Source organism: Diceros bicornis, chromosome 7, assembly GCF_020826845.1.
Source record: "Diceros bicornis minor isolate mBicDic1 chromosome 7, mDicBic1.mat.cur, whole genome shotgun sequence".
In the NCBI taxonomy this organism is placed as follows: Eukaryota; Metazoa; Chordata; class Mammalia; order Perissodactyla; family Rhinocerotidae; genus Diceros; species Diceros bicornis.
The window spans coordinates 24056185-24083656 of NC_080746.1; the positions used below are offsets into that span (position 1 = coordinate 24056185).

Below are 27472 nucleotides of genomic sequence, written 5' to 3' on the forward strand. Positions count from 1 at the left end.
TGAGATATAAAATCTGAGAACAGGCAGAAGCAACTTCAGAAAGCATCTGGTCCAAGCATTCATTTCATGGGTAAAGAAACTGAGGCTCTGAGATGAAAGTGACACAACTGAATAGTAACAGCACTAGGACTAGAATTCAAGCCCCAAAACTTTCACGTTATTCAATTCTAAAAATATTTACTAAGTGTCCACTATGTATAAGTCACTATAAAATTTCAGCAGTTTCTACCAATATGCCATTCATTTATTCAATAAACAAAAAATTGAGTACTATTAACCGGATACTCTGCTTAGAATAAATACTTTGGCCATAAGGGATTCAGGGTAGTGAAAAAACAGAAAGGTAGAGCAACAACTACAATATAGCTTGACAAGGCCTCCGAGAGCAGGTTCTAGGGAGACTTGGAAAAAAATCACCTACATACTACCTTTGGTCCTTCACTCATCTACTCACTCACTCACTCACTCAAGAGACAGACAGACAGACAGACAGACAGACAGATAGACAGACAGACAGATACAGAATTCTCACTTTCCTAAGGAAAGCAAAAAAAAAAAAAAGTGCTCTCTTGAAGTAACTCATAAACAACAAACACCTGGAGTGTCCACGTTACTATGAAAAATAGTGTTTTTCTAATATGATATCAGATCTGCAAAATTTGGCATTTAAAAAAAATCTTGAAATATACGTACATTATCCTTTTTATACAGTCTATGTTTGGGAGTCAGGCAGACCCTAAGTGTCAAACACTCAGTTTGCTATTTATTAGCTGAGTGATCTTAGGCAAGTAGCTTAAACTCACTCAATTTTAATTTTCTCATCTGTCAAATAATACCCACCTTGCATGGTATTTGTAGAAATTAAATCACTGCACAAGTCCTTTTGCTATCCTCAGATGGCAACATTCTGAGAATACATTGTGTATTAGTTGCTACTTGGAGAGAAAAGTAAAACTCTATATTTAAGAAGTTTAGAGGCCGGCCCGGTGGCACAGGCAGTTAAGTGCGCGCGCTGCGCTGCGGCAGCCCAGGGTTCGCCGGTTCGGATCCCGGGCGCGCACCAAGGCACCGCTTGGCAAGTCATGCTGTGGCGGCGTCCCATATAAAGTAGAGGAAGACGGGCATGGATGTTAGCCCAGGGCCAGTCTTCCTCAGCAAAAAAAAGAGGAAGATTGGCAGATGTTAGCTCAGGGCCCATCTTCCTCACAAAAAAAAAAAAAAAAGAAGTTTAGAATACAAATGAGAACACCAGACAGAATAGTTCTTTGTGCACAGCAAGCAAATAACATTCTTGTGGATTTAGTCATGAGAAAAAGATACCAGAGATGAATGCCAAGAATATAGTTCAACTTCAGCAGGTAAGTTTAATGACCAGAACAAAATGGGATCAATTAGGAAAAACTGTATACAAGAGATGCTTTACAGAGCAATATATCCTTTTTGTGTTGATTATTTAATAGGGTTTAATATATGGGTTTATAGGGTTTAATATATTAATAGGGTTTAATATGATTATCCTTCAGTCTTCTGAGTTAAAACTGTTCAGGTGGCCATAGGTCTGGAAACATGCACAAATATACATAATAAGTAGTTTACTGATATTCCATGACATGTTCAATGTGCTGTTCCTCACTAGCAATTCACAGTTTAATAAGCTGTGCAAAATTGCAATGAACAATGTGCACTAACGCAGCATTTCCATCCATCCTTGTACATCCATCTACAATGCATTGCCTCAGATGATTTGTGCGTCTAGTTTTCACTGAATAAACTTGTGCCTTTAGCATACCCTAAAAAAGTAATCAAGGAAGTCCAATCTATTAAAAAATATATGTTGTTTATGTTTCCAGATTTTGTGGTCACCTGTATTTTATTTTTTAAGATTCACCTACCATAAGTCCTATAAACATTTTTGCCATTTATATTATACCAAGAGAAAAATGAATACTAAAAATGAGATAATGGAAAAACAAAAATAGATTTCTTTTGCTTTCAAATAATTCTACACCAAAACATTTTGCTGAAATGAAGTGATTTTTAATCTATAGATAAAAGACTCTCTAAATGATACTCAGGATACATTACAAATTTAGTTTTAAGATAGATTTGACTCTAAAATAGGTCTTACTCACAATGATTTCAATGAATCGGGCGCTCCAGAACACAGTGTGGAGGTGCAACAATTATATGATGACTTGTTAATAGTCCAAGGGGATAAAGACCTTTTTCAAATATGGAAAGAAATTAAATCTGTTTATGGTATTAACCTGTAAGAGCTATTCTCCTTTATAGACTACAATATTATTGTCAGTTTCATATACTTTTACTTTATAAAGAACTCCCACAGGAACCAGTTTCTGGAGGTTTTCCCAGATGTATACAGCTACATTCTCTGTGGTGCTGCAGAAGAAAAGAAAAGAAGAACAAGAGGCAAATAAACAAAATTTCACGCTTAATGTTTGCAGAGAACAGAAATTCTAGCTTTAAAAATATATCATTAAACTAAAACTTTAGAAATCACACAGTAATCACACAAATTGTTAAAATCAATTCTTCTTTCTTACTATTTATATAAGGCAAGATAGTCACACTCACCTTACAACATCTGCAAAGTATGGCACATCCAGATCCAGATTCTTATGATCAAGGGGCTTCATAATTGCCTCCTATAAACAAAACAAAGGAAAAACATCACTGATTCCATTTATGACTCAAATTCCAAAGTATTCCACCTTCGCCTCTAAACCTTACCTTATCACTTAGCCACTAACTCAGTACTTGTAAGTACTATATCTGTGTCTTATAAAGCAATCTCAGAAAGTTTAAAGTTGTAAAATAAAGTAAGGCACAGCTCTCCATAATGACTGGTTATCCTCATTACTGAATGCAAAGAGGTAAGACACCAAAAAGTAGAGGAGAATTCATTGGAGCTTTCTCGTAACAAGCCATTGTGATTCAGGATTCAGTTTAACACTTCTTAAATTCTGTCCAAAAAGCTACCAGAAATACTTCTCCATAACAGTCTCACCTTCAGCACACTGTCACAATGTCATTAGGACAAAGATCCAGTGAGTATTACATTTTATAAAGCAGACTAAGACTGAAATTATGTAAGTAGTTCTAAATTTCTGCTATAAGAAGTAACTTAAGAATGACCTTGGGCTTTTAGGAGAAAAAACATAAATACCCAAAGACTATTGCTTCCTAATGTTTCATGCGCCACTCATAACGACGGTTCAGTCAACAATGGACCACATATATAATGGTGGTCTCATAAGATTAGTACCACATAGCCCAGGTGTGTTGTAGGCTATACCATCTAGGTTTGTGTAAATACACGCTATGATGTTCGCACAAGGACAAAATTGCCTAATGGTACATTTCTCAGAATGTATCCCTGTTGTTAAGGGACATGTGACTGTATACAAACATAATGTTTTTCCTTGTCAATGGCAAGAATTGTAATTGCCTTATTCTAAGTTGTTACTTTTAGCTACTGTACAAAATCTAAGCATTTGTGAAACAATCTAATTTTACATATGGTATGGTTCCAAGAAGGGTACATTAATAACAATAATAGCAATCATTTTCTGAGAAAAACCAGAATCATATAAAAAGAGTAAGCCCTAAACCAAATAACCTTTAAAATAGATCAAATTATATCCCCATAGATATCAAGAAAATAACTCTTTGTTTTATCTTCAATTCCAGTTCAAGTCCCAACTTTTCCATCAAAGCCTCTTCTACAGGGCTCTTTCTAACTTTACTCTGTATTGCCATGATGAGCCACTTTTACTGATGGGAGTGTGTGGTGCCCTTCAGGTATTCAAAGGTGGGAAAAAGTATTTAATCCTCCTCCTCTAGTATTTAATCCTCCTCCTCTAGTATTTAATCATATGCTTGCTTGAGATGTCTCATATTTCTCACACTGTTGTCTTGTATTGTACAACATTGTGTGTATATACATTTTATGTTCCCAGTAAACACAAGAACTCTGTCTTTACAGCTTTCCTAAAGAACTTTGAGCACAGTACTATTTGTTCATTCACTCGTTCTCTTATTCATTTATTCAACCAACACCGATTGAGCACTTATTCTTCACTTGTTAGAAAAAGGAATGTGAGCACTCTGTGGGTAGGGGCTATGTCTCAGGCATTTTTGTATTCCTAGCACTTAACTCAAAGACTGAGGCAAAGTAGGCAAAACTGTCGAATATATGAATGACAAATAATGTGAAGGAAGTAATGATTATTAATAACAAGATTTTTATGAAATAAGTGTCAAATTTTAGAACAAAAAATAAGGAGCAGAGCTGAAGAGAAGAACTAAAGAAACAAGCGAAATGATGGCATAATAAAAACTAAGCTGGATAGAAGGAAATCTACTCCCCACTTTGTAAAGGACTAACCACATGACCTAGGGAAAGTCGGTTAATTGTTCAGTATTTCTTAATTTTCATCTATGGAACAAAGAAATTGGTCCAGATAATCTCCATACAAGAATTCTATAATGATACAATCAGTAAGTCCTTTACTGCAAACCTTCTTTTGTGTTATCCCTATGATGAACTGCCCCAGTGAGCTTATAACAAAGCTAGAGTGAATAACATAGGGTAGTGCTAAAATCTATGATTAAAGGCGTAAGGAAAATTCAGAGAAGGGAACAAAAGCTTCAAGGAAAAAGTTATATCTTGAAAGAAGGGTAGAATTTGTTAAATGGAGGAAATCAGGATATGCCAGCAAGAAATACAAGATGAGCATGCTATATTCATTCCCATCATTGTAATACAACTGCGACTAATTTCCATTAAGTCACCCAAACAGCTTTAGAAGAGCATGAGAGTAATTCCTGCAAGTACATCACCACTCCCACACCCAATTCCACTCACAAGGTCATGGAACCTCTGGAGATACTTGGCTGGGGAAATGAAAAGGGGGCCATTAAATATTAGACTTAGAGGACAGCACACAATAAGCACCCAACGTGTCATTACCTCCATATACTCTTTGAGGTCGGTCAAATTCATAACCATGCCTGTAACAGGATCAATCTAAAGAACAAACAAAGGTGACTATTACTATAGTATGCTCTTCATATTTAACCCTCTGGCAAATTATTAAAGACTGTACAATGTGCAGAAATTGTGCCCACATTTGCCTTCCTCCCCAAGACAATCATCAATCTCAGCATGGAAACACCAAGTGCTCCAGGCATCCTTTTTATTGTACTGCTCTTCTACCTGTCCACACACAACACATTAAAGATGACATTTTGGGAGAGGAAAGGTAGGAATGGCAGCAGCTCACCATACACAAAGGTCAACAATGAAGCAATAGCGATTTGAAAAGAATTTTGCAACACAGAATCCATCACGTTGGCTGAAAGAGGGTCCAGCAATCTGCACAAACCACAGAGATATTTTCAGCACGTACCTCTCCATGTACTGTCACCACAACTATGGGAAAGAAAACAAAATACTGAAAAACCAGCATGACTTTCAACAGATTAACAACCAAGCACAAGTTTGCAACATAAATTAAGTATCAGATCTCTGCCCTGCAAAGCTGTATTTATATTTTCCCCCAAACATCTATTTTAGTAAAGATCTTTTTATCAACTAAAGCAAGACTCAACCAAGACAGAGGAGCTTAGTTGGAGCTTTGGCTAAGCAGAGGAGCTTAGCCAAGGCCAAAACAGGTGTAAATTCTGCTTATGACGTTGATGCACTGGGTAGGAATCTCCAACAGGTAGGATCGAGACGCTGCTCAATCATTGCCTATAAAAGTAGAAAATGTACATGGAAGAAGTCCATCTACACACTGAGCTGGTCCAATTCTGGGCAGCACCTTTCTGAGCAAGCAAAACTACTACTGGGCCTAAAACTTATCCCTTTACTCACATGAATGTATATATGGTTTACAGGAATGCTGTATAAATTAACAAGTGCTTGTATGAAGCATTTGAAAGATCTTGATGGTCAGAGTGCTTTACAAATTAATAACTTTTATATATTTTTTTCAGCTCCACACAAACACTATTAGGTACTATGTGATAAATGAGCAAACTGAGAATGAGAGATATCATAGATCAAGTAAGGGGCAGTAACTAAACTACAAATTCTGATCTTCTGATACCTTTTCTGGTCTTTTTACTCCACCATACCATATGCTGTGATACTCTATGGCTTACGTAGCTGTTTTTTGAGACATCAGCTAGATCTCAAAGAATCAAGTCTCTTATCCTTGCATAAATTAATTACTTTCTTGGAACACTGCTGGCAAAGTTTTAGACCCAATCTATTTTCCTGCCATACAGCACATTCCTACCCAATATTCCCCTATTGTCAGTCATTATTTACTCAAAGAACACAATCTAATTTTAACACTAGCCTCAGCGATACCTAATTAGTAGGAAACTCGGTGCCAAAAGAATCTCATTATGTACACTAAGGCCAAGGAAAAAATTATTTAAACCATTTATTGTTTTGGACTATCTGTAACAGAGCAGACAATTGCAAGGTAAAACTTAAGACCCAACCAAGGCAACAGATCTTTTCATTTTGAACTTTCATTTAACTTCTCATTCAAGGCTCAAAGCATTCATGCTCTGTCCATAAGGCTTCTTACTCATTCAGACTATGTTTGCTGAATACTCTTTCATCCTTATCGAAAGGGCTAAAATTTCATCAGTTTTCCTCTCACCTTTATAATTGTGCCCGTGGCCATTTGGATTGTTGCATTTCCCAAATAATTTCAAGTTTTCTTCGTTACTCAGAGATTTGCTGACCAAAAAAACAAAGGAAAAAAGTCAACATGACTCAAGTTCAGACACCTTCTCTGCTCCCTACATTTATTATTTGTTCTAGCCCTTAAAAAGGTTTACAATTTATTATTACTTTAGCTTACCAAATGGAAAGTCATAAATCAATCTGATTCATTACTCAGCTTTATGAGACAGAAAACAGTGCATGCTCCCTAATTAGACTACTTATTGTACCACACAAATTAGCATAAACAAATTCAATATCCTTGTTCCACAGCAAGATTCTAACAACTGATGTGCTCAAGGCCCCTCCATTTTCAACTCAGTAAACATTTACTGAATACCTACTACACAGGTAGGCACAGGATGAAGGAAGCAAGGGCATACAACGATAAAAGAAATGCTTGTCCTCAAGTGGCTGAAAATCTCATTCCTCCTGAAAAATAATTATATGACCTAGTACGTCTCCTCTTTAACAATCTTGCTTTATTAGGCATCAACTACTGCCTACTGATAACTTTACCAATCCATTGAGGGGTATTCAAATTAGGTGAAACTTTAAAATTATAATACTCAGCTGTTGCTCCAGACAGAGAACAATTTTCTTAATGGGTTTTTATACCTATAGCTGTCCAATCAACTCAGCATCTTCAGTGAGGCCTTACCACCCTCATATGTTTGAGCTTCCTATTTTACAACCCCTTTCCTTCTGACACCTTCTTTATTATTTCCTCCACTTTCCCCTGCTCATCCACTTCTTACATTTAGAGCACTACAGTTCACAAAGCTTTTGCAAAAAATGATCTCACTGTACCCTCCATAAAATTGGCCATACTGTACACTCCAGACAGAGGTAGTGACAGGTGTGTGTTGATCACTGCTGCATCCCTGTTACCTAGCACAACACCTGACAAGCATGCAACAAATACCTGTCCAGTGAATGAATAGATGAATCTCGTTAGGGAGAAATTCCTTTTACAGACAAGGAAACAGATGCTCAGAGAGTGGAGCTTGCTAATGAGCGGTAACCTCTCCTCAAAATCAACTCTTCAGTGCAATCAAGCAGTCTGAGTACTCTGGGTTCAAATCCCAACTGTGCTGTTTGCTCTGAGCTGCCTTAGGAAGGTGAACATCTGGGTTCATTTTATCTTCGATAAAAAGGGCATAAAACTTGTCTTGCTGTAATTTTATTAGTTACGGTAGCTAATGCTCCTGGCATCTAATAGCAGCTAACATTTACTGAGCGTTTAGGATGTACCTGGCGCTGTGTAATCTGGGCAGGTTTAACTCCTGTGAACGTCATAGCAACCCTTTGAGCTAAATTAGGGGAATCTAAAGACAAAGAAGTCCCTTCAAGTCACAGAGCCAGCGAAAGGAGGCTCTTGGTTCCGCACCCCGGGCCGTCTCTCTCCGCAGTCGGCTCCCTTACCCACCACGCTCCACCGCCTCCTCTGGAGCCCGGTCAACTCTAGCTGTCACTGTTACTGTGTCGTCAATGAAGCCCGGCAGCCACACCAAGGCACCGAGAGGGCCCCGCCCACACGTCGGTTCGCACCCGGGCCCCCACCACAGGACCCGAGGACCTCGTCCGCCACCATTGGCACTGTGGGCACACCCCACCTGTGGAGCCGGTGGGTGGCGCTGAAGGAGACGAGGCGGGACACTCGCGCCCGGCGGCGACCGCCGGAGCCCACCACGCTCATCACCTTGCAGGGGCGCCTCACAGCCGCCAGCACCTGCTCCCTTGGCCTGCGGTGGACTGGGGTGGGCGGAGCCTCTCCACGGCTGCGCAGTGCGGGCGGCGCCCCGCTAAGCGCTCTCGGCTTCATCCTGCGGCTGGGCTCCCTCTGCCGGCCTGGAGGCTGTAACTGGTGAAGCTTTTGGGTTACCAAGAGTTCGGATAACTAGGTGTACCTTGGAGCGATCAGATTAGGTGGGTGGGGTTTTAGTGTCCCTCACTTTTATGTCTGCTCAGCCTGAGGCCACGTCACGCGGTTAGGGTCAATCTGGACACACTTTGGGTCCTGGAGGGACCTCTTTGAGCCACCCCTCCCACTCCCTTCTAGACAGCCCTGGGTTACAACAGCGAAACTCCAGTCTCTGGTTTCTCTGAGATGAGTCCCAGGGCCAGTGCACTTAAAGCATAAAGGGAGGAGGAATTTGAAGGTACGTGTAGGAGCACGTGGGTTTCAGAGTTGGTACTACCTTTGGACCGTTTGTGAAGATTCTTACTAAGGGAGATTCTCAAGCTTTTCTTACCAGCCACACACATGCATGGACCCATCTATCACTCTCGGTTGGCACGATGTGAACACATGCACTCATGAACACACACACAGCAATTCTCTGTCCAATGTAGACACCTCTGGAGTGGTGAAAGCATTGTGTTTCCTCACATCTACTCATGAGGAGTGTCCAAACTACTTAGAATTCCCAGTACAATGTCACATCTTGCCTCCATTCATTCTTTCATTAAATATTTATTGAGCATCTACTCTGTGGCTGGTACTGTTCCAGGCACTGGGAAGGATAGATAAAACCATGGCAGTGGCAGAAATGTAAGCCCCAATGGTGATTTCTCTCAAATGTCTCCTGTCTCCAGCTATATACTGTTTGTTCTGCATTAAATTATTTGTATGTTATGTAGCAAACATTCTTCACACATTTTCAAATATTTTTCTCACCTTCTCCATCAGGCTGTAAAGAAAGAACTTCTCAAAGAATTATACACTTCAGATATTTTTGAGATAGAGACTATCTAGTTCAGTCCTCTCACTTTACAGATAAGAAAACACAGGCCCACATAAGTGAATTACTTATCCAAGATCACTTATAAACGATATTTCCCAGGCAATGACTACCTCAGAGATAAATACTCTTAACAGTGGGGTTACATAAACACTTTACTCATTCCAAAAACAGTTTAAAGAATCAAAATAAAATAAAAGGTAAAAAGTAGAAAGAATTTCTGAGAAATTGCTTTACTTGCTTCAGTAAAAATTTAATCATTGCATTTGAAGAGTTCTTGCTCTAAATTTTTTTTATTAAAGCTAATTCTCTATAAAGGTACTCACCAAATTCACCCTCAGTGATCCTGTTATGGGTTGAATTGTGTCTCCCCAAAATTAATGTGTTGAAGTCCTAACCCCCGGTACCTCAGAATATGACTTGTCTGAAAACAGGGTCTTTGCAGATGTAATTTGTTAAGATAAGGTCACTAGGCTGGGCCCAAATCCTTTTTCCCCTCACTTGTGCACCACATACTCCCTTTCCTTGAGTTTCTGGACACTGGCCAGTGATGAGTTGGGCTTAGAGAGAGGAAGAGCCCCTGCCTAGTCTTTGAGGCAGTCATACGCTCACTCAACTTTACCAGTACTTTCTCCATTGGATTACCAGGCATATGCTCCTAGACTATAAAATGTTGTTGATCCTTTTTTGTCTTCTCCTTTAAGAACCTTATAGATGGTAGGGCCAAGGCAGAATTCAGGCATCTTTCGGTCAAAATTTTATGATTATACTGCTAACCTTTATACACTTAAACTTCACTCGCTATGTATTAGGATGGAGTAAAGGTTTATAAACAGAGGAAAGATGTGATCAGATCTGTGTACTTCTTAGATGTCTACCAGAGTCTCTTTCACCCTTCAGATCCAGATAAATCTAGATCAAACCTCCATGTCTTGTCTGGGGAGTACAATGCCTTTTCAAGGACTTCTGTGAAAAGGCAGATGATTTATGTTCTTTTGGTTACCTCAGCCTCTAAGCTCCCACATCTGCTATCTTAACTCTGTTTAGGTATCCTCTTGCCATTCTGTACCTGCTGCTGTTGTTCTGTATCTCACCAACTCAGACACAAAACTTAGAACTTTTACTTTATTGCTACAATGTAAACTCCCACACATGGCATTTGTATGCATGGAATACTTCATTAAAGAGTATATGGTTTGTGATGTTCATAACTCTTAAGGAAAATTGAGAAGAAATTGACTATGTTGGTCCAGGACTGTGCAGTGAGCCTAATCATGAGTTCACAGGTGCCCCAAACTACCTGTTTGGGGGGCTTCTCCAGCAAAATTCAACATGCAGAGGGAGTGAGGACAGTTTAACTGGCCAAGGGATGGAGTTCAGCAGAGGGAGGGAATATAACTGAAGGAAGGGAACAAGGGATTTTGAAGGTGTCAGCAAGAGTGTGGTTTAAGTGATAGACCTCGGGTTGATTTAAGCTATTGGTAAAAACTGTTGGGGTTTAGAAATGTGGAGATTATATGGTCTCTAGTGCCACCTGTTGTCCAACTAACTGAAGAACTATTGACTTTTCATCAATCTCTGAAGAACTATACACCTGGAGATTAGAAGATGCCTGATTTTAGGGCTGTGCCTCGAAAAAACACCCTCTCAAGGCTGAGCTGGGGGCAAGGTGGGAGGTGGTAGTGGGGGTTCAACTGCAGTGGCGTCTGCGTGGACAGCAGAGAAACAGCCAGTTTAGAAGAAGCCTCCAAGCATGACATAGTCGGCTGCCTGTCCTCTGTGAGTACCTTAGGACCAGCGATAACAGGCAGGCTGTGATGGAAAATACACGGTACTATTCAGACCTATATTCATATTCTACTATCTATGATTATTTGTATTTATTCCACTAAGTGTGAGGACCTCTGTCACCCATATATCTGGTGCTGGTAATGACCCAGTTCTAGTTTTTCTTTCATGTATTCATATTACCTAGAGGAAGATATATCCAGTAAATATAAATTTAAAACTCTCTTCAAAAGGTTGTGTCAACACTTGCTCAATGTTTTCAAGGAAGACCCCCAAGAAAATATAAAACCATAATTATCTCATGAATTCTATTTTTAATAGAAATTTAAAAACCAGATGTCTATGGTTTGGAAGGTAAAGTGCCCCTTTTGCTCTCTCTTCTGTACAGAGCACATTCATTTTGAACTTAGCTCCCAGACGTTGTGGTTGTTCCATCAGATGGTTACAAAGGTGCCATGGAACCCATAAGGCATTCGCACAGGCACCTCTGCTCGGCCCAGTTCTTCAAAGTTCTTGGCATCCAAGACTAGGAGAAAATTGCTTTCATTCTAGAAAAAGAAAGACCATACTGAAAATTCTTTTTTTTTTCCCTATCAAAAATCTGTCTCCTCCACTGGGCTGTAAAATTCCTAAGGGAGAAACCATGTCCTACTCATCTTCATATCTATCCCCAGCAGCTAGCACAGTGCCTTGCCTATCCACTCACTGAATGTTTGCTGAATTGCTGAACTAGACTAAAAAGGAAATTATAGCTGAAGAAGTTCATTTTTGAGCGAAAAAATTAAGTTGTTTATATCACCTTCATAGGATCTCTCTGAGTTTAAGGATCTTTTTACCTGCCCTTTTCAGTCTCCTCAGAGACACAGAAATTCTTTCTTCCACATTAGAAATGCCTCCGTTTTGTGTTACTTTGGAGCTGTTCAAAAGGTAGCATTGCGAGGCCAGCTGAGATTTTCCCTGGTCCAATTACAGGAATGGCAAGTACATGGTATGAGGACTAAGTCCTCCTAAACCCATGGCAGACATTACTAATTGATCACAGTACTTTTCTCACCAAACCCTTAAAAAGCCTCAGAATCCTACATCCCAGGCAGCCACTAATAATTGATCAAAACTGGTACTTAAAGTGAACCTATTTGCCACAAGATTGACCTAGATGAGAAGTTAGATATCAACATTATTGAGACACTAGGTCAGGGCTTACCACATTAGACTTTTGGGTCACTCAATTGAAATTGGCAGCACAGAAGATGGGATGAGTATTAGACTAGAAGTCAGAAGGTCGGGATTTAAATACCGGCTTTACCACTATGAGATCTGATGCAAGTCTCATTCAACTTCCTTAAGTTACAAACTCCACGTGTGTAAAATGTTATCCCACAAAGTTGTTTTGATGACTAAATAAGATAATATATATGAAAGTAGTTTGTAAATAAATTCATATGCAAAGGTAAATTATTATTATGGTTCTACAAATAGAACTTTAAAATAATAAAGTATGGATTATGATAAAAGGGTATATAAATAGTAAGGAAAGGAAGAGAAGGGAGAAGGTGCCACATTGGAATCAAAATAAACTATCCATCGCATCACTAAATATAACCCTCAAACGGCTCAGTGCTAATTTTCTTTCTGACTAATGACAGGGAAATACCTGGTTGGGGGTGATCACCACAGAGAGAATGACCCCACCGTCTTCTTCACTGGCTCCTGGTACAGGAACAAAAACAGGTTCCGAGGGATAAAAGCCATCTTCTCTCCAAACCTGTAAGTCCCAAAAAAAGGATTTGATAAAAGTCTAGTTATTGGCTGGAAGCTTTCTATAGCTATTTTCACTCACAGCATGAATTTGACTGTCAATATAATATTCCAACTAAAAAAGAATCAGGCTCCCTGAGTTGAATAAGAGAGAGAGACGGAGTTTTTGCAGCTGCAGATTCCATCATCATCAAACACAATTTATGAAATTATAACTTCCCACCAACCTGAAATATAGATGTCCCAACAACCTTAACCTGATGATTTCTCTCAAAATAACATCAAGCACAGGATTATTTTCCTGGGCTTGTGGTTCATTGAGATTCCCTAGAGGGAACATACCCCCTAACCTAGGTGATTCCATGGTTCTCAAACTTAACAAAAGTAAATGGCTGAGCTGCTTAAACACTAAAGACTCTCAAGAGCTACCTTAAAGAAAAAGAAACTACTTCAAAGGGCAGAACAGGTCTTTCAAGAGTTCGGAAAAGGAAGGAGATTTTCATTACCTTCAGTGTCTTGTTCACCACATCAACCTTGATCAGAGAATCCCCCACCAAATGTCGAAAGCCACAGCCATAGAAGAAATGATACTTTTTGCCGCTGAATTGGCCATAGTTGATCTGGGGAAATTCAATACCTCCTTCCTCCTCTAGGTCCTCGGGATGTAGATTTTCATAAGAGCACCAAATCTAGAAAAAGTTCCAAAAGGATTTGTAGTGATTCTTAATTCTCACTGATTTTCTTCAGTGTAGGTCAGTGAGGGGGCTAATACCCTATAAGAGTTTGTGACAGGGCTTGGAAACTGAGGTTCTATGTCTTTTTTTTATATTGTTCCTCTTTCCATCATGCATATGAATGCATAAAAGATTACTGGGTTTTGTGACTAAGCTGTCAAATGGCATAGAAGGTGGAAATGGACTTTTTATTCTACTAAAGCTAAGACATTGATAGCTACATAATGACATGCCTGTGATAAGCACAAATTATCTAAAAGGTGGGGCTGGTAATACCAATCTCAAATACTTAGACATTTCACAACCATTAGAAAGTTGCATATATCTGTTTCAAAACACAAAAGAATAGGTACACAGTACTCACTCCCACCCAGAATTCTGCGGTTCTTGTGCAAGCAATGTTCCAAGATCTTACCCTGCTCAGCTGAATGTTACGAAACTTACTGGGCACCAAACATTGTGGAGAACAGCCAATGAATAAAGTAACACTGTTAAAGTTCAAAGTCTTAGTCTAATGTCCGTTCATAGCATACCTTTCCGTCAGGCTGTTTCACAGCACTGGCTGAAGAATAGGACAATGGGCTGAGATTCACTCCCTCAGGGGCATTCAAACTGACATGTAAAGGCAAAATAAATCTTCGAGGGAAAGATTTGGCTACTGAATTATAGACCTGTTCAGGAGAGAGAAATAAACAGATGAGAAACTTGTCATTCATAGGATAACAGTATGTCCCAATAATTTAGATCCAGTCAACATTATTGGCATTCCTAAGTAATTACGTAAATGGTCATTTTCCTTCATTCATTTATTCAACAAATATCTGTTGAGTACCTACTATAGGCCAACCACTGGTTTAGACACTGGGAATACAGCAGTGAACAAAACAAAGTCTCTGGCCGCATGGAACTTATATTCTAGTGGAGAAAGAATGGTAAGGAATAAGAAATAAAATATGTGTTATTAAATTAGTGTCAAATAATCAAAGGATTATATAGCCCAAGGTCTGATAGTGACAAGTGCCGTTAAGAAACATACTGCAGGGTGAGGGACTAGAGAGTAAAAAGGGGTACTTCCTTCTTCAGGTTTGGTCCGGGTAAATCTCTGTGTGGAAAAGGATTAACTTAGCAGACCTGGGTTGCTCAAACCCTGCGCATTCTCAGAGAAGGCCTGTTTTCACGACTTGGCTGGCACCTGGAACAGAGCTCATGGAATATTCTGTCTGATAAGAGTGGTTTTGAATGCCTGAGGCCTTGAGTCACATTATACCTGTTTGTCTAGATAGTTTATGATAACAATGTGGTTTACAATGAACACCTGCTTTCCCTATGGAGGTGTGGAGCTTCAGTAACTGAGGTCACTCGTATAGGGGCTATATGCTTATGTGTTGATCCTCAACAAAAACCCTGAACAACCAGTTTGGGTGAGCTTCCCTGGCAGACAACATTTCACACATGCTGTCACAACAAGTTGCTGGAGGAACTAAGCATGTCCTATGTGACTCTACGGGGAGATGACTCTTGGAGGCATGCACCTGCTTTCCTCCAGACTTCGCCCCATGCACCTTTGCCTTTTGCTGATTTTTCTAGGAAGTGTGAGCCCTCCGAGCGAATCATTAAACCAAGGGGTGGTCTTGGGGACCCCCAACACAGCCTCTTTGCAGAGATGATGTTTAAGCAGGAGATTCTAATAAAATAAGTGTATTCTTCTGACAATAAGAATGCTTTAAGCACATGTTCCTCTCTTGAAATATTGTAAGATGGAGAACAAACTGTGCCATTTCCCGTCATATACCTAGTCCATACTATCTCCATCTCATGCAAAAATGTTTTTACTGAGTAAAGATTTAGTCTATTTTTAAGCTTCATAAAGAGCTTTTAAAAAATCACTTTTAAATTTATTGAAACATTTTTTTTCCTTTGCAAAACTATAGCTGAACAAAAAGAGACTTCCAATAATGGTGGATTAGGTAATACGGATCAACTGTTCCATTGAGAACAGCTAGAAAAGCTAGACAAAATGTTTAAAACAGCTGCTTGGAGGCACTGGTGAGCTAAAAAGGCAGGGAAGAACAATGGGGCAGAAATTTGGGAGGGGAAGAAAACCCACAGAGACAAACTACGTATTGGGGGCAACTTTTCCCTTAAGGACATCAGCTGCTTTTAGGAAAAGGGAGCTGACAAGCTGAGAAAATGAAAGAATTTTTTTTCCCCCAAAGCCCCAGTAGATAGTTGTATGTCATAGTTGCACAGCCTTCTAGTTGCTGTATGTGGGACGCGGCCTCAGCATGACCGGAGAAGCGGTGCGTCGGTGTGCGCCCAGGATCCGAACCCGGGCCACCAGCAGCGGAGCGCGCGCACTTAACCGCTAAGCCACGGGGCCGGCCTAAGAATTTTTTATTAAACTTTTTTATTTTGAGATCATTGCAGATTGACATGCAGTTGTAAGAAATAATACAGAAAAATGAACAATTGGTTGAAAAATGGGCAAAAGACTGGAATAGACATTTTGCCAAAGATATACAAATGGCCAATAAGTACATGAAAAGACATTCAATATCATCAGTCACTATGGAAATGCAAATCAAAACCACAATGAGTTAACACTTCACACCATTAGGATAGCTATTATAAAAAAACAAAAAAAAACCAAAAAAAAAAGCAGGAAATAACAAGTGTTAGTGAGACTAGGAAGAAACTGAAACCCTTGTGCATTGCTGATGGGAATGTAAAATGGTGCAGCTGCTGTGGGAAACAGTTTGGCAGTTCCTCAAACAGTTAGATATAGAATTATCATAAGATCCAGCAATTTCACGTCTAAGTATATACCAAAGAGAAATGAAAACAGGGACTCAGATACTTGTATGACAATGTTCATAACAGCATTATTCATGATAACCAAAAGGTAAAAACAACCCAAATGTCCACTAACAGATGAATAGATAAACAACACGTGGTATGCACATACAATGGAATATTATTCAACCTTAAAAGGAATGAGATTCTGATACATGTTACAACACGGGTGACTCTTGAAAAGACTATGCCAAATAAAATAAGTCAGACACAAAAGAACCAATCTTGTATGATTCCACTTATATGAGGTACCTAGAATAGGCAAATTCATAGAAACAGAAAGTAGGATAGAGGCTACCAAGGGTAGTGGGGGGAGGGAGGAATAGAGAGTTCTTATTCAGTGGATACAGAGTTTCTGCGTGGGATGATGAAAAAGTTCTGGAAATGGACAGTGGTGATGGTTGTACAACATTGTTAATATACTTAATGGTACTGAATTGTACACCTAAAAGTGTTTAAAATGGTAAATTTTAAATCTTGTATATTTTGTCACATAAAAAAAATGCAGAGAGAGCCCATGTATCTTTTATCCAGTTTCACCGATGATAATGGCTTGCTTAACTACAGTACAATATCACAACTGGGAGATTTATATTGATATAATCCACCAAATTTTTCCAGATTTCATCAGTTTAACATGCACTCATTGGTGTGTGTGTGTGTGTATTTAGTTCTATGAAATTTTATCATGTGTGAATTCATGTGACCAGCACCACGCTCCAGATACAGAACAGTTCCATATATATACAATGGAATACTACTCAGCCATAAAAAAAAGATGAAATCTTGCCATTTGCACAACATGGATGGACCTTGAGGGTATTATGCTAAGTGAAATAAGTCAAATGGGAAAAGATAATAACCATATGGTTTCAGTCACGTGGAAGATAAACAAACAAACATATAGATACAGAGAACAGATTGGTGGTTACCAGAGAGGATGGAGGTGGGGGGAGGGCAAAAGAAGTAAAGGGGCACATGTGTATGGTGATGGATGGCAAGTAGACTTTTGGTGGGGAACACAGTGTAGTCTATACAGAAGTCAAAATATAATGATGTACACCTGAAATTTATATAATGTTATAAACCAATATTACCTCAATAAAATAATAATAATTAATAAAATTAAATTTTAAAAAAGATACAAAACAGTTCCATCCCCATGGGGATCCTTCATGCTACTCTTTTATAAGGTTATAGCCACATCAACTCCCCAACTACTTGACCCTAATGAGAAGAGATTTTGATAGTTTTGAGGAGCTAGAGAGACAAAAGTTGGAGTTCAGGGTCTGCCAAGAAGGGGAAGCCCTGATAAACCTCTAGCTCTTTGGGTCAGGACCCCTTAGGTCTGCACCCTAGCAGTAAGAATAAACAAGGAATACTCCAGCTCTTGTAGGGAGTGTATCCTGATTCAAATTATCTCAACCCCTATAAATAGATTAAGAATACCTGGAATTGATAATGTACCCTAGCCATCAGCGAGAAGCAAATGAAAATCTTCTCTGCAGGAAGATAACATCACCCCGCGTCTCAAAACATTTCTACAATTTATCACCCCATGTCTCAAAATATCTCTGCAATTTATCAAACACAACATTCTGCATACGATAAAAATTAACCAGCACATGAGAAGACAAGAGAGCATGATGAAAAAAAAGCAACAAGATAAACAACAACAAATAAAAACAGAGCCAAAAGGGATCCAGATAATAGAGTTATCAGACTTTATTCTGAATATATTGGAGGAAATTCCTTTAAATTGAGAATTGGAGTAGAGAACTAGAAATTATAAAGGAGAACCAAATCAAAACTCTAGAAGTGAAAAATGCAATGAGTTTAAGAACTTAGCAGCTAAGGTTAACAGCAGAATAGACACAGCTGAAGAGAGAATGAACTGTAAGATAGACAAGAAAAAAATATCCAAAACAAGAAGCTTAGGGAGAGAAAAGGATGGAAAATACTAAAAATAACATTAGCAACAGAGGACAGAGTAAAAAGGGGTAATATATGCATACTGCAGTCCCATAAAGAAAAGAGAGAAAGGATTTACCAAATGCAATATTTGGAGAAATAATGGGTGAAGTTTTTGAAAACTAATGAAAGACATCAAAGCATAGATTCAAGAATCCCTAAAAACCTCCAAGTAAAATAAATCAAAAGAAAACTATATTGAGAGATATCATAGTACTAACCACAGAAAATCAAAGAAAAGATCTTAAAAGTAGTCAGGGAGTAAAAAAGATCAACTTCAAAGGAGCAAAGCTTAGACTGACAACTGATTTTTTAACAGAAATCAGAAGATAATAAAATGGTATCTTTTTAGTGTCAAAAGAAAATAACTAAGAATCTACTTCTTTATCCAATGAAAACATCCTCTAAGAAAGAAAATAAAATAAAGACATTCTTCTGACGAGCAAAAACAGATTTCATCACCAGCATATCTGAACTAAAGGAAATGCTAAAAGATGTTCTTCAGTCAGAAAGAAAATGATTCCACCTGGAAGCTTAGAGAGGTTGGAAGGAATTAAGAGCAATAGGAAGGCATAGATGTGGGTAAGGGGGTAGCATGGGCAATTATGATTTTCATAAAGCCACATTAACAATAATGCCCTATAGGCTTTAATATAGATAGAGAATTAAAATACACAAGAATGGGAGCATTTAAATCAGAAGTAGATGGGCCGGCCCTGTGGCTTAGCGGTTAAGTGCACGCGCTCCACTACTGGCAGCCCAGGTTCAGATCCTGGGTGTGCACCGACGCACCGCTTCTCCAGCCATGCTGAGGCCGTGTCCCACATACAGCAACTAGAAGGATGTGCAACTATGACATACAACTATCTACTGGGGCTTTGGGGGAAAAAAAGGAGGAGGATTGGTAATAGATGTTAGCTCAGGGCTGATCTTCCTCACAAAAAATAAGTAAATAAATAAATCAGAAGTAGAGTAAATGGAGTGAAAGTGTTCCAGAGTCCTTGCATTGTCTGGAAAGAATTAAAAGAACCAATTTATAATATATTGTGTTAAATCAAGGATGCATATCATAATCTCTAAAGTAACTACTAAAAGAATGTATAACTACCAAGCTAATGGGCAGAGGGTGGCGTGAAGTTTGGAGGAGGGGAGGTGGAAATGAAATAACAAAATATACTCAAACAATCCAGAGAAGGCAAGAAAGGAGAGAGAAAAAGAACTAGTGACACAAATAGAAAGCAAACAGTAAGGTAGCATATTTAAATTCCAATATATTGATGATTGGTTCAAATAAATGCCCGGATTAAAAGTCAAGAATTAGCACAATGGATTTTTAAAATATATGCTACTTACAAGGTACACATTTAGAAAGATTAAAAGTAAAAGGATGGGAAAGTTATAGCATGTAAACATTAAGCAAAAAGTAGACTTTAAGGCAAAAGCATTACTCAGAGATAAGTGTTCAATAAACTAGGAAGGTAAAAAAATTCTAAATTTGTATGTACATAATAACAGACCATCAAAATATATAAAGTAAAAATTAGCATAACTATAAGGAGAAACAGAAAAATCTATAAATAAGAGGTTTTAATATACCTTTCATGTTATATGATAACTGATATAATAGAGATCAATAAGAATAGAGAAAATTTGAATAATATTAACAAATATGACCTAATTGACATATGTAAAATACTACATTCAAAATCCAGAATATACTTTATTTTAAATACACATGAAACATTAAAAAAATTATCTTTTGCTGGGCCATAAAGCAAATCTCTAAATTTCATAAGTTTAAAATCATACAGTAAAATTAAGCTAAAAATAAATGGCAAAACATAACTAGAAAAGTCCCCATATGTTAGAAAATTGAAAAGTATATTTCAAAGAAGAAATCTCAGTGAGACTTAGAAAATACTTTAACTGAAAAGTAATAAAAATAAAATATCAAAACTTGTGGGAGGCAGCTAAAGCTCTGCTAGAGAGAAGTTTATCATCTCAAAGGCACATACTCGAGGCGGAGGGGGGAGGATGAAAAATAACAAACTAAGGATCCATATCCTTAGAAAAAGAATGCTAAACTAAGCATAAAGAAAGTAGAAAAGGAAATAATTAAGAGCAGAAATCGATGAAACTGAACACAAGCAGACATTTAAGAGGATCAACTAAGCCAAAAAGATGGTCCTTTGAAAAGCCTCATTAAATTGATAAGATCCTGGCAAGCCTAAACAAACAAACAAAAAAGACAGTCAGCAAAAACAACCATATCAGGGATAAAAACAAGGGATATCAATTAACCCTACATACATTTTTTAAAAACATAGGATGATATTATGAATAATGTTAGGTCAATAAATTTTAAATTTTAGATGACATGGATAAGTTTCCAGAAAAACACAATTTACCAAATCTGACACAATAAGAAATAGAGAATCAGAATAATCCTATACTGTTAAAGAAATAGAACTCATAATTTAAGATCTACCTATGAAGAAATTTACAGGCCCAGATGGCTTTACTGTTGAATTATTCCAAACATGTAAGAAATAATGCCAGTCTTATACATTTTCATACAGAGAATAGAAAAGAGAACAATTTCCAACTCATTTTAAAGATCAGCAAAACCTTAAAACCAAAACCTAATAAGGACATTATAAAGAAGAAAAATTACAGGCCAATTTTATTCATGAAATAGATGCAAAAAATCCTAAACAAAATATTAGCAAAGCAAATCTAGCAATATATTAAAAGAAAAATAAGCGCAACCAGTTGGAATTTAGTTCAGGAATGAAAGGATAGCTAACACTCAAAAATCAATCATAGCTGTTATAAACATTTTTTAAATCAATCAATGTACTTTACCACATTGATGGACTAAAGCATAAGCCATGTGATTATATCAATAATACAGAAAAAACATTAGATAAAATCTAACATCCATCCATGATAAAAATTCTTAGTAAACTAGAAGTGAACTTTCCTAATTGAAGAAAAAGTATCTTTTAAAAAAATCTATTGATAACTTATGTCCACATAAAACCTGCTCACAAATGTTTATAGCGGTTTTATCCACAATTGTCAAAAATTGAAAGAAACCAAGATATCCTTCAATAAATAAATTGATAAAGGATAAATAAACTATCGTACATCCACACAATAGAATATTATTCAGTGATGAGAAGAAATGAGGTATCAAGCCACTGAAAGATGTGGAGGAACCTTAAATGCATATTGCTATGTGAAAGTAGCCAGTCTGAAAAAGCTACATACTGTATGATTCCAACTATATGACATTTGGGAGAAGGAAAAACTATAGAGACAGCAAAAAGATTAGTGGTTGCCAGGGGTTGAGGGAAGTGGGAAGGGAAGAATAGGTGGAACAAGGTATTTTTAGGGCAGTGAAACTTTTCTGTATGATACTATAATGGTGGATACACGACACTATGTATTTTTCAAAATCCATAGAACTGTACAATACAAAAAGTGAACCCTAATGTAAACTATGGACTTTAGTTAGTAAAAATTAATATTGGTTCATCAATTGTTATAAATGTACCACACTGAGGCAAGATGTTAATAATAGGGGAAATGGAGGGGATAACGTGAAGGGAGTATATGGGAACTCTCTGTACTCTCTGCTTGATTTTTCTTTAAACCTAAAATTTCTCTAAAAGGCAAAGTCTATTAGCTTTTTTTTAATCTACAGCAAACAGCATACTTGATGATAAAATGTTGAAAACTTTTCCTCTCAGATTGGGAACAGATAAGGATGCCAACTATCACTGCTTACATTCAACACTGTACCGGAGGTCCAGCGAAATAAGGCAAAAAAAAGAAAACCAATAAATAGTTCGGAAAGGAAGAAAAGAAAATGTCATTACTTGCATCTGATATGATTGTACATGTACAAAATCTAAAAGAATCTATAAATTATTAGAATTTATAAGTGTAATTACAGCATTACTGAATATAAGATCAATAAACAAAAATCAATCACATTGCTATACAGCATATTAACATAAATGATAGCAAAAGTAAATAACATTTAAAATGATTTCAAAAAATGTCAAATACCTAGGAATAAATCCAACAAAAGATATAAAAAATTTGTACCCAGGAAACTATAAAACACTGAAAGAAATTAAAGAAGTCCCAAATAAATGGAAGGATATATTGTGTTCATGTACTGGAAGACTCAACATCATGTAAAGATGCTCATCCTCTCTCAAATTGATATATAGATTCAGTGCAAATGCAATTAAAATCTGAGAAGATTTTTGTTTTTGTTTTGTGTGTGTGTCTGTGTGCACGCATCTGTATGTGTGTGTGTGTGTGTGTGGAAACTGACAAGCTGATTATAAAATTTATACAAAACTGTAAAGCACCAGGAATGGCCATGATTCTCATTGTAGAAAAAAAAATTAGGAGGACCTGATCTACTAAACATCAAGATTTTTACATAGTGATAGTAATTAGAACAGTGTAGTACTGGCACAAGTATACATAAGTAGACCAATGGACCAGAATGTAGAGCCCAGGAACAGAACAATACATATATGGATAATTCATTCTTAGAATTAAATTCTTCTAGAAGATAATATAGGAGAATATTTTCATGACCGTAGCATGGGAAGATGTCTGAAACAGGATGCACAATGTACTACTCATAAAGGAAAAGACTGATATACTGGACCATGTCTGTTCATCAAAAGCTACCATTAAAAAGGTATCTACAAAAATACCTATAGCAATTTCATAATTAATGATGAATTATTAAACATTTTCCAAATGAGATGGGGAAAATGAATCCTGCTATCACCAGTTCTTTTCAACTTAAGACCCTAGCTAGAATGCTAAGGCAAGAAGAAGAAATAAAAGGCATAAATATTGGAAAAAAAGAAATAAAACTGTCATTATTTTCAAATAACACGATCACATACATAGAAAATCCAAAATAATCTACAGATCAACTATTTAAACTAATAAGTGAATTTAGCAAGATCTCTAAATATGAGGTCATTATACAAAATCAATTGCATTTCTACATATCAGCAAAAACAGAAAATGAAAGTTTAAAAGACACCATTTACAATAGTTTCAAAACACGCTAAATTCCTAGGGATAAATTTAACAAAAGATATGTAATATCCTTACACTGAAAACTATAAACATTACGGGGAAAAATTTTAAAAGACTCAAATAAATGGAGAGATAGTCCATGTTCGTGGATTGGAGACTCAATATTTCTCACTATTGTAAAGATATCAATTATCCCCAAATTGATCTATAGTTGCATCATGATCACAATCGAAGTTTTTTTTTCTTTGCAAAAACTGACAAGTTGATTCTACAATTTATGGAAACGGAAAAGGCCAAGAAAAACTCAGGCAATTTTGAGAAAGCAAAGAGCTAAAGAGCTTGTATTGCAGATGTTAAGACCTATCATATGGCTATAATAACGTAAATAAGCTTAGCCAGTATAAGTAAATTTTAAAAGTAATGTTTTTAAAAGATTTAAAAATAAAACTCTAACTGAAAACAATTTACATTACATAATCCAAGGAAAATTTTTACCTTGGATTCAGCATCAGGAAAAAGTGAATCCCTTCAGCTAGATGAACCGATAAACTTGCTTTTATCACAGAATTAGGATTATAGCCTATTTTGCTACCCCTTCCAGGAAATATAAGTATGTTTAGTGCTCAAATGTAATAAGGAACTAATCATAAGTGCATCAAAACATATCTCCTGGCATTCTTTAACATGCTTTTTGTTTATTAGGTATTAAGTAAATACTTCAAATTATTTTTAAGTATTAAATAAATAAATGACAAAGCTGTGTCTTCAATGCTTTAAAACCATTCTCCCTCCTTATTTGCCAAAGAAGCAAGAGAAACGGCTAATTCCAAAGCCAAAGCCAGAACTTGGCTAGTGCAAACTTATCTTCACAACTCCTGACAAATCAGATGTTTACCTGATCGAGCCCTTCCCCAGCTTTCCTAAGATTCTGTAGTTGGTAGACTTCTAGGTTTTCTCCATTATCTTGACAGCACAAATCAATTACAACACAGCCCTGGTCCTCAAAGGCATTGATTTGATGAAAAGTAATAAAAGGTTTACTGTAGTACATCCCTGGAAGAAGCTGCGGAGGAAAACATAAACAATGAAAAAGAGACATGTTGTTTTAATTTTACATTTTTCCTTTAACAAACAGATCCACAAAGCTCAAGTTGAGATTCCCCCCCCTTTAAGTGACAGGCCTGGTAGGTGTAAAAAGTAGAATTTGGAATGTAGAAGCAAATATGCTTTGATTTAAGCATTGCTTGTTTAAGTCATCTCATCTCATATTAATCAATGAACTGGAGCTATTTGATACAGACCAATCAACTGTCACAACTAACTTAAAAGTCCTCACAAAATATGGTCCAATGTTTTGAAGGATAAATAAATCCTGGACTCTAACTACATGGTTAAATAGAAAATACTGCTATTAAGTAGCTTATGAAGAATTAAGTGACTAATTCTTTGAAAAATGCACTCATTATTAAAATGGGATTTTTTTGGTAATGAAATTAGGGTACAGTAAATTTAAGATACTATCTCTTTAGAGAGGTAAAAAGACAAATATAACAGTGCTTTTACTCAGGAGTATAGAAAGATATTTAACCAACATGCTTTAGACTTTGGTAGGATTATCATATTTACATATCAAGAAGTCATAGAAGTAACTAATTGAAGCGCCATTGCAAAAGTTACAGAACAAATGACATCCTCTTTAGCAAATATTATGATATGGAAAAACCCATGCTAAGAGGGTTTCTAGATGTCATTTTAATTGAATCAGATAATTAAAAGGAAAAACCATTTCCTACAAAATCCACTGTATTAATTAATAAGTAGCTAGCCCTACCTATGGAAGAAGGTACTATCCTTGATTAAGAGTGTCTTACACAAGTAATGCCCAGTGAAGGTAAAAACTAACCATATGGATATTTGCCTGTGTGTCCAATCATTTTCATGATCAATATACTCAAAATACTCCACCTGTCCAGTGTGCTTATCCACCACGTGAAATCGTGTATTGTACTCGGGTTCCCAGCTTATTCCATCTGAAAAGGCCTTTCCCCGAATTTTGGAAGTGATGATTTTCCACAGATTCATCTTTAGAGGCTGTTCAATGAAGACTATATAGTTTCTTGTCATTCCTAAAAGGTTCCAGCAAACAATAAAATGTTATTTTGCAAACTAGCGTTGTCTTAAACGTGCCAGTTATGGGGACTTGTCTGAATGCCTGGACATATTACTGCTGACCTAAATAAATGCCAGCCAGAAATAATTCTTCATTGTTTCCCAGCTTTTCTGTACATATCTCCTATTCCTACATGAAAGAGGGAACTGCTTAAAATAACTTGGGTTGAATGCCCTCAGCTTTCTTGTTATCTTTTTTTTTGTTTTCTTTTTAAATGGTTTTGGTTTAGGAACAAAGCAAAGAAGCATAATATTCAAGTGTCATTTATGATCTAGACCTATATTCCTTAATCCTTTTGCTATTTATACTGGAGGTAAGGATCCAGGAACAGATTGGCTATAAAGCTTTACAAAGCAGAAGGTAAATACTCTGAGAAAAAGCTGAAGCAATCTATATAGAATATGAATTCTGCCCCCCTACCCCCAAATATAGGCAAGACCTTTTCACGTATAATGATTATCTATGGGCTTTAAAGTTACCTAAAATTTTGAACCCTGTCAATTTTTAATGATCAAACGATTTTTTTTTTAAGACTTTACTTCTTTTGGAGTGTTTTTATTTTCACAACAAATCAAAGGGAAGGTACAGAGATTTCCCATATATCCCCTGGCCCCACACATACATAGCCTCCCCATTATCAACATCCCCAACTAAAGTGGTATATTTGTTACAACTGGTGAACCTACATTAACACATCATAATCACCAAAAGTCCATAGTTTATATTACAGTTCACTCTGGGTGTTGTCAATTAATATTTTAGTACTTGCTTGTACTAAAATAATTATATCTTTTCAAGCTGTCAGTTGGCTAGGGTAAGAAGTATGTGACTAAACAGAATAAACTTAACTGGCATTAAAATGCAATCTTGGTCTCATTATCCCCATACTCTGATAAGCTGTATTAACACAGTACTTGCCAAAACTAGTCCCTCTGCTCGGTACATATGTGTGGTGATGGGTTGTAATTAGTATTTTGGTGGTGAAGATGATGTAATCTATGCAGAAATAGAAGTACAATGATGTACACCTGAAATTTTTACAATGTTATAAACCAATGTTACTGCAATAAACAAAAAATTAAAAAAAAAAAAAACTAGTCCCTCTGCTATGGTGACATTAAGGCAGGCCCCATTACAATTTACCTTATCTCTGAACTCACCAAAGCTATGGTAGTAAGAAGATTTCATCCTCTCTGCAGAGGCAATAGAACATATCACCTGGGCTCCATGGATAGTCTCTCCAAGGTCCACCTTCTCTGGAGGAACTCGAATAACATTATAGCAAGAACCTGGAAAATGGAAAGTCTGTCTTGTTTTACATGCATTCTAGAATAAAAGATAACCCTTGCACTAGTGGACTAGGCAAAAACAGTTAAGAGATTTATGCAATATGCATGACATCCATATTTCATGAGGGGTTATTTCAAACAAAGACTTGGATATAAAAAATACATTAACTTTATGAAAATCATTAGCTAAGGTTTTGAAACAACACACACAAAGTAATCAACCAACAGTTTATTGTATTTTAATGCTCTCAAATGGTTACCTTCTCACTCCCTAAAGAGGGACTCAATCCCTACTTCACAGGAAAAGATAAGGTAGC

The 27472-nt window shown here is 37.0% G+C and overlaps 2 protein-coding genes across 5 annotated transcripts in view; both read right to left on the reverse strand.

Moving 5' to 3' along the window:
* Positions 1–1339: 1339 nt before the first annotated feature.
* Positions 1340–8520, reverse strand: PTS (6-pyruvoyltetrahydropterin synthase). Its single transcript, XM_058545208.1, has 6 exons — positions 8383–8520; positions 6702–6781; positions 5433–5455; positions 4994–5050; positions 2596–2666; positions 1340–2400 (listed from the first exon to the last, which is right to left on the reverse strand). The coding sequence occupies exons 1-6, from the start codon at positions 8463–8465 to the stop codon at positions 2277–2279; spliced, it is 438 nt and encodes a 145-aa protein (XP_058401191.1). The 5' UTR covers positions 8466–8520; the 3' UTR covers positions 1340–2276.
* Positions 8521–11596: 3076 nt separating this feature from the next.
* The window catches only part of BCO2 (beta-carotene oxygenase 2), a 52456-nt gene continuing 36580 nt past the window's right edge, over positions 11597–27472 (reverse strand). For all 4 annotated transcript variants that reach the window (XM_058545217.1, XM_058545216.1, XM_058545218.1 and 1 more), the window contains 7 exons: positions 27027–27155; positions 25662–25822; positions 24592–24759; positions 14324–14461; positions 13563–13745; positions 12953–13063; positions 11597–11846 (listed from right to left, as the gene is read on the reverse strand). In XM_058545217.1, coding sequence (XP_058401200.1) covers positions 11733–11846; positions 12953–13063; positions 13563–13745; positions 14324–14461; positions 24592–24759; positions 25662–25822; positions 27027–27155 — 1004 coding nt within the window. In that variant the 3' untranslated portion in view covers positions 11597–11732. The remainder of the gene's footprint in view (positions 11847–12952; positions 13064–13562; positions 13746–14323; positions 14462–24591; positions 24760–25661; positions 25823–27026; positions 27156–27472) is intronic.

Excerpts from the sequence above, each read along its gene's own strand:
- PTS (XM_058545208.1), bottom strand. The coding sequence starts at position 8,465 with ATGAGCGTGGTGGGCTCCGGCGGTCGCCGCCGGGCGCGAGTGTCCCGC. Across the intron at positions 6,782-8,382 it reads GCCACCCACCGGCTCCACAG|CAAATCTCTGAGTAACGAAG; the intron begins GTGGGGTGTGCC and ends TTTTTTGGTCAG. Across the intron at positions 5,456-6,701 it reads CCACGGGCACAATTATAAAG|TTGTGGTGACAGTACATGGA; the intron begins GTGAGAGGAAAA and ends TCTTTCCCATAG.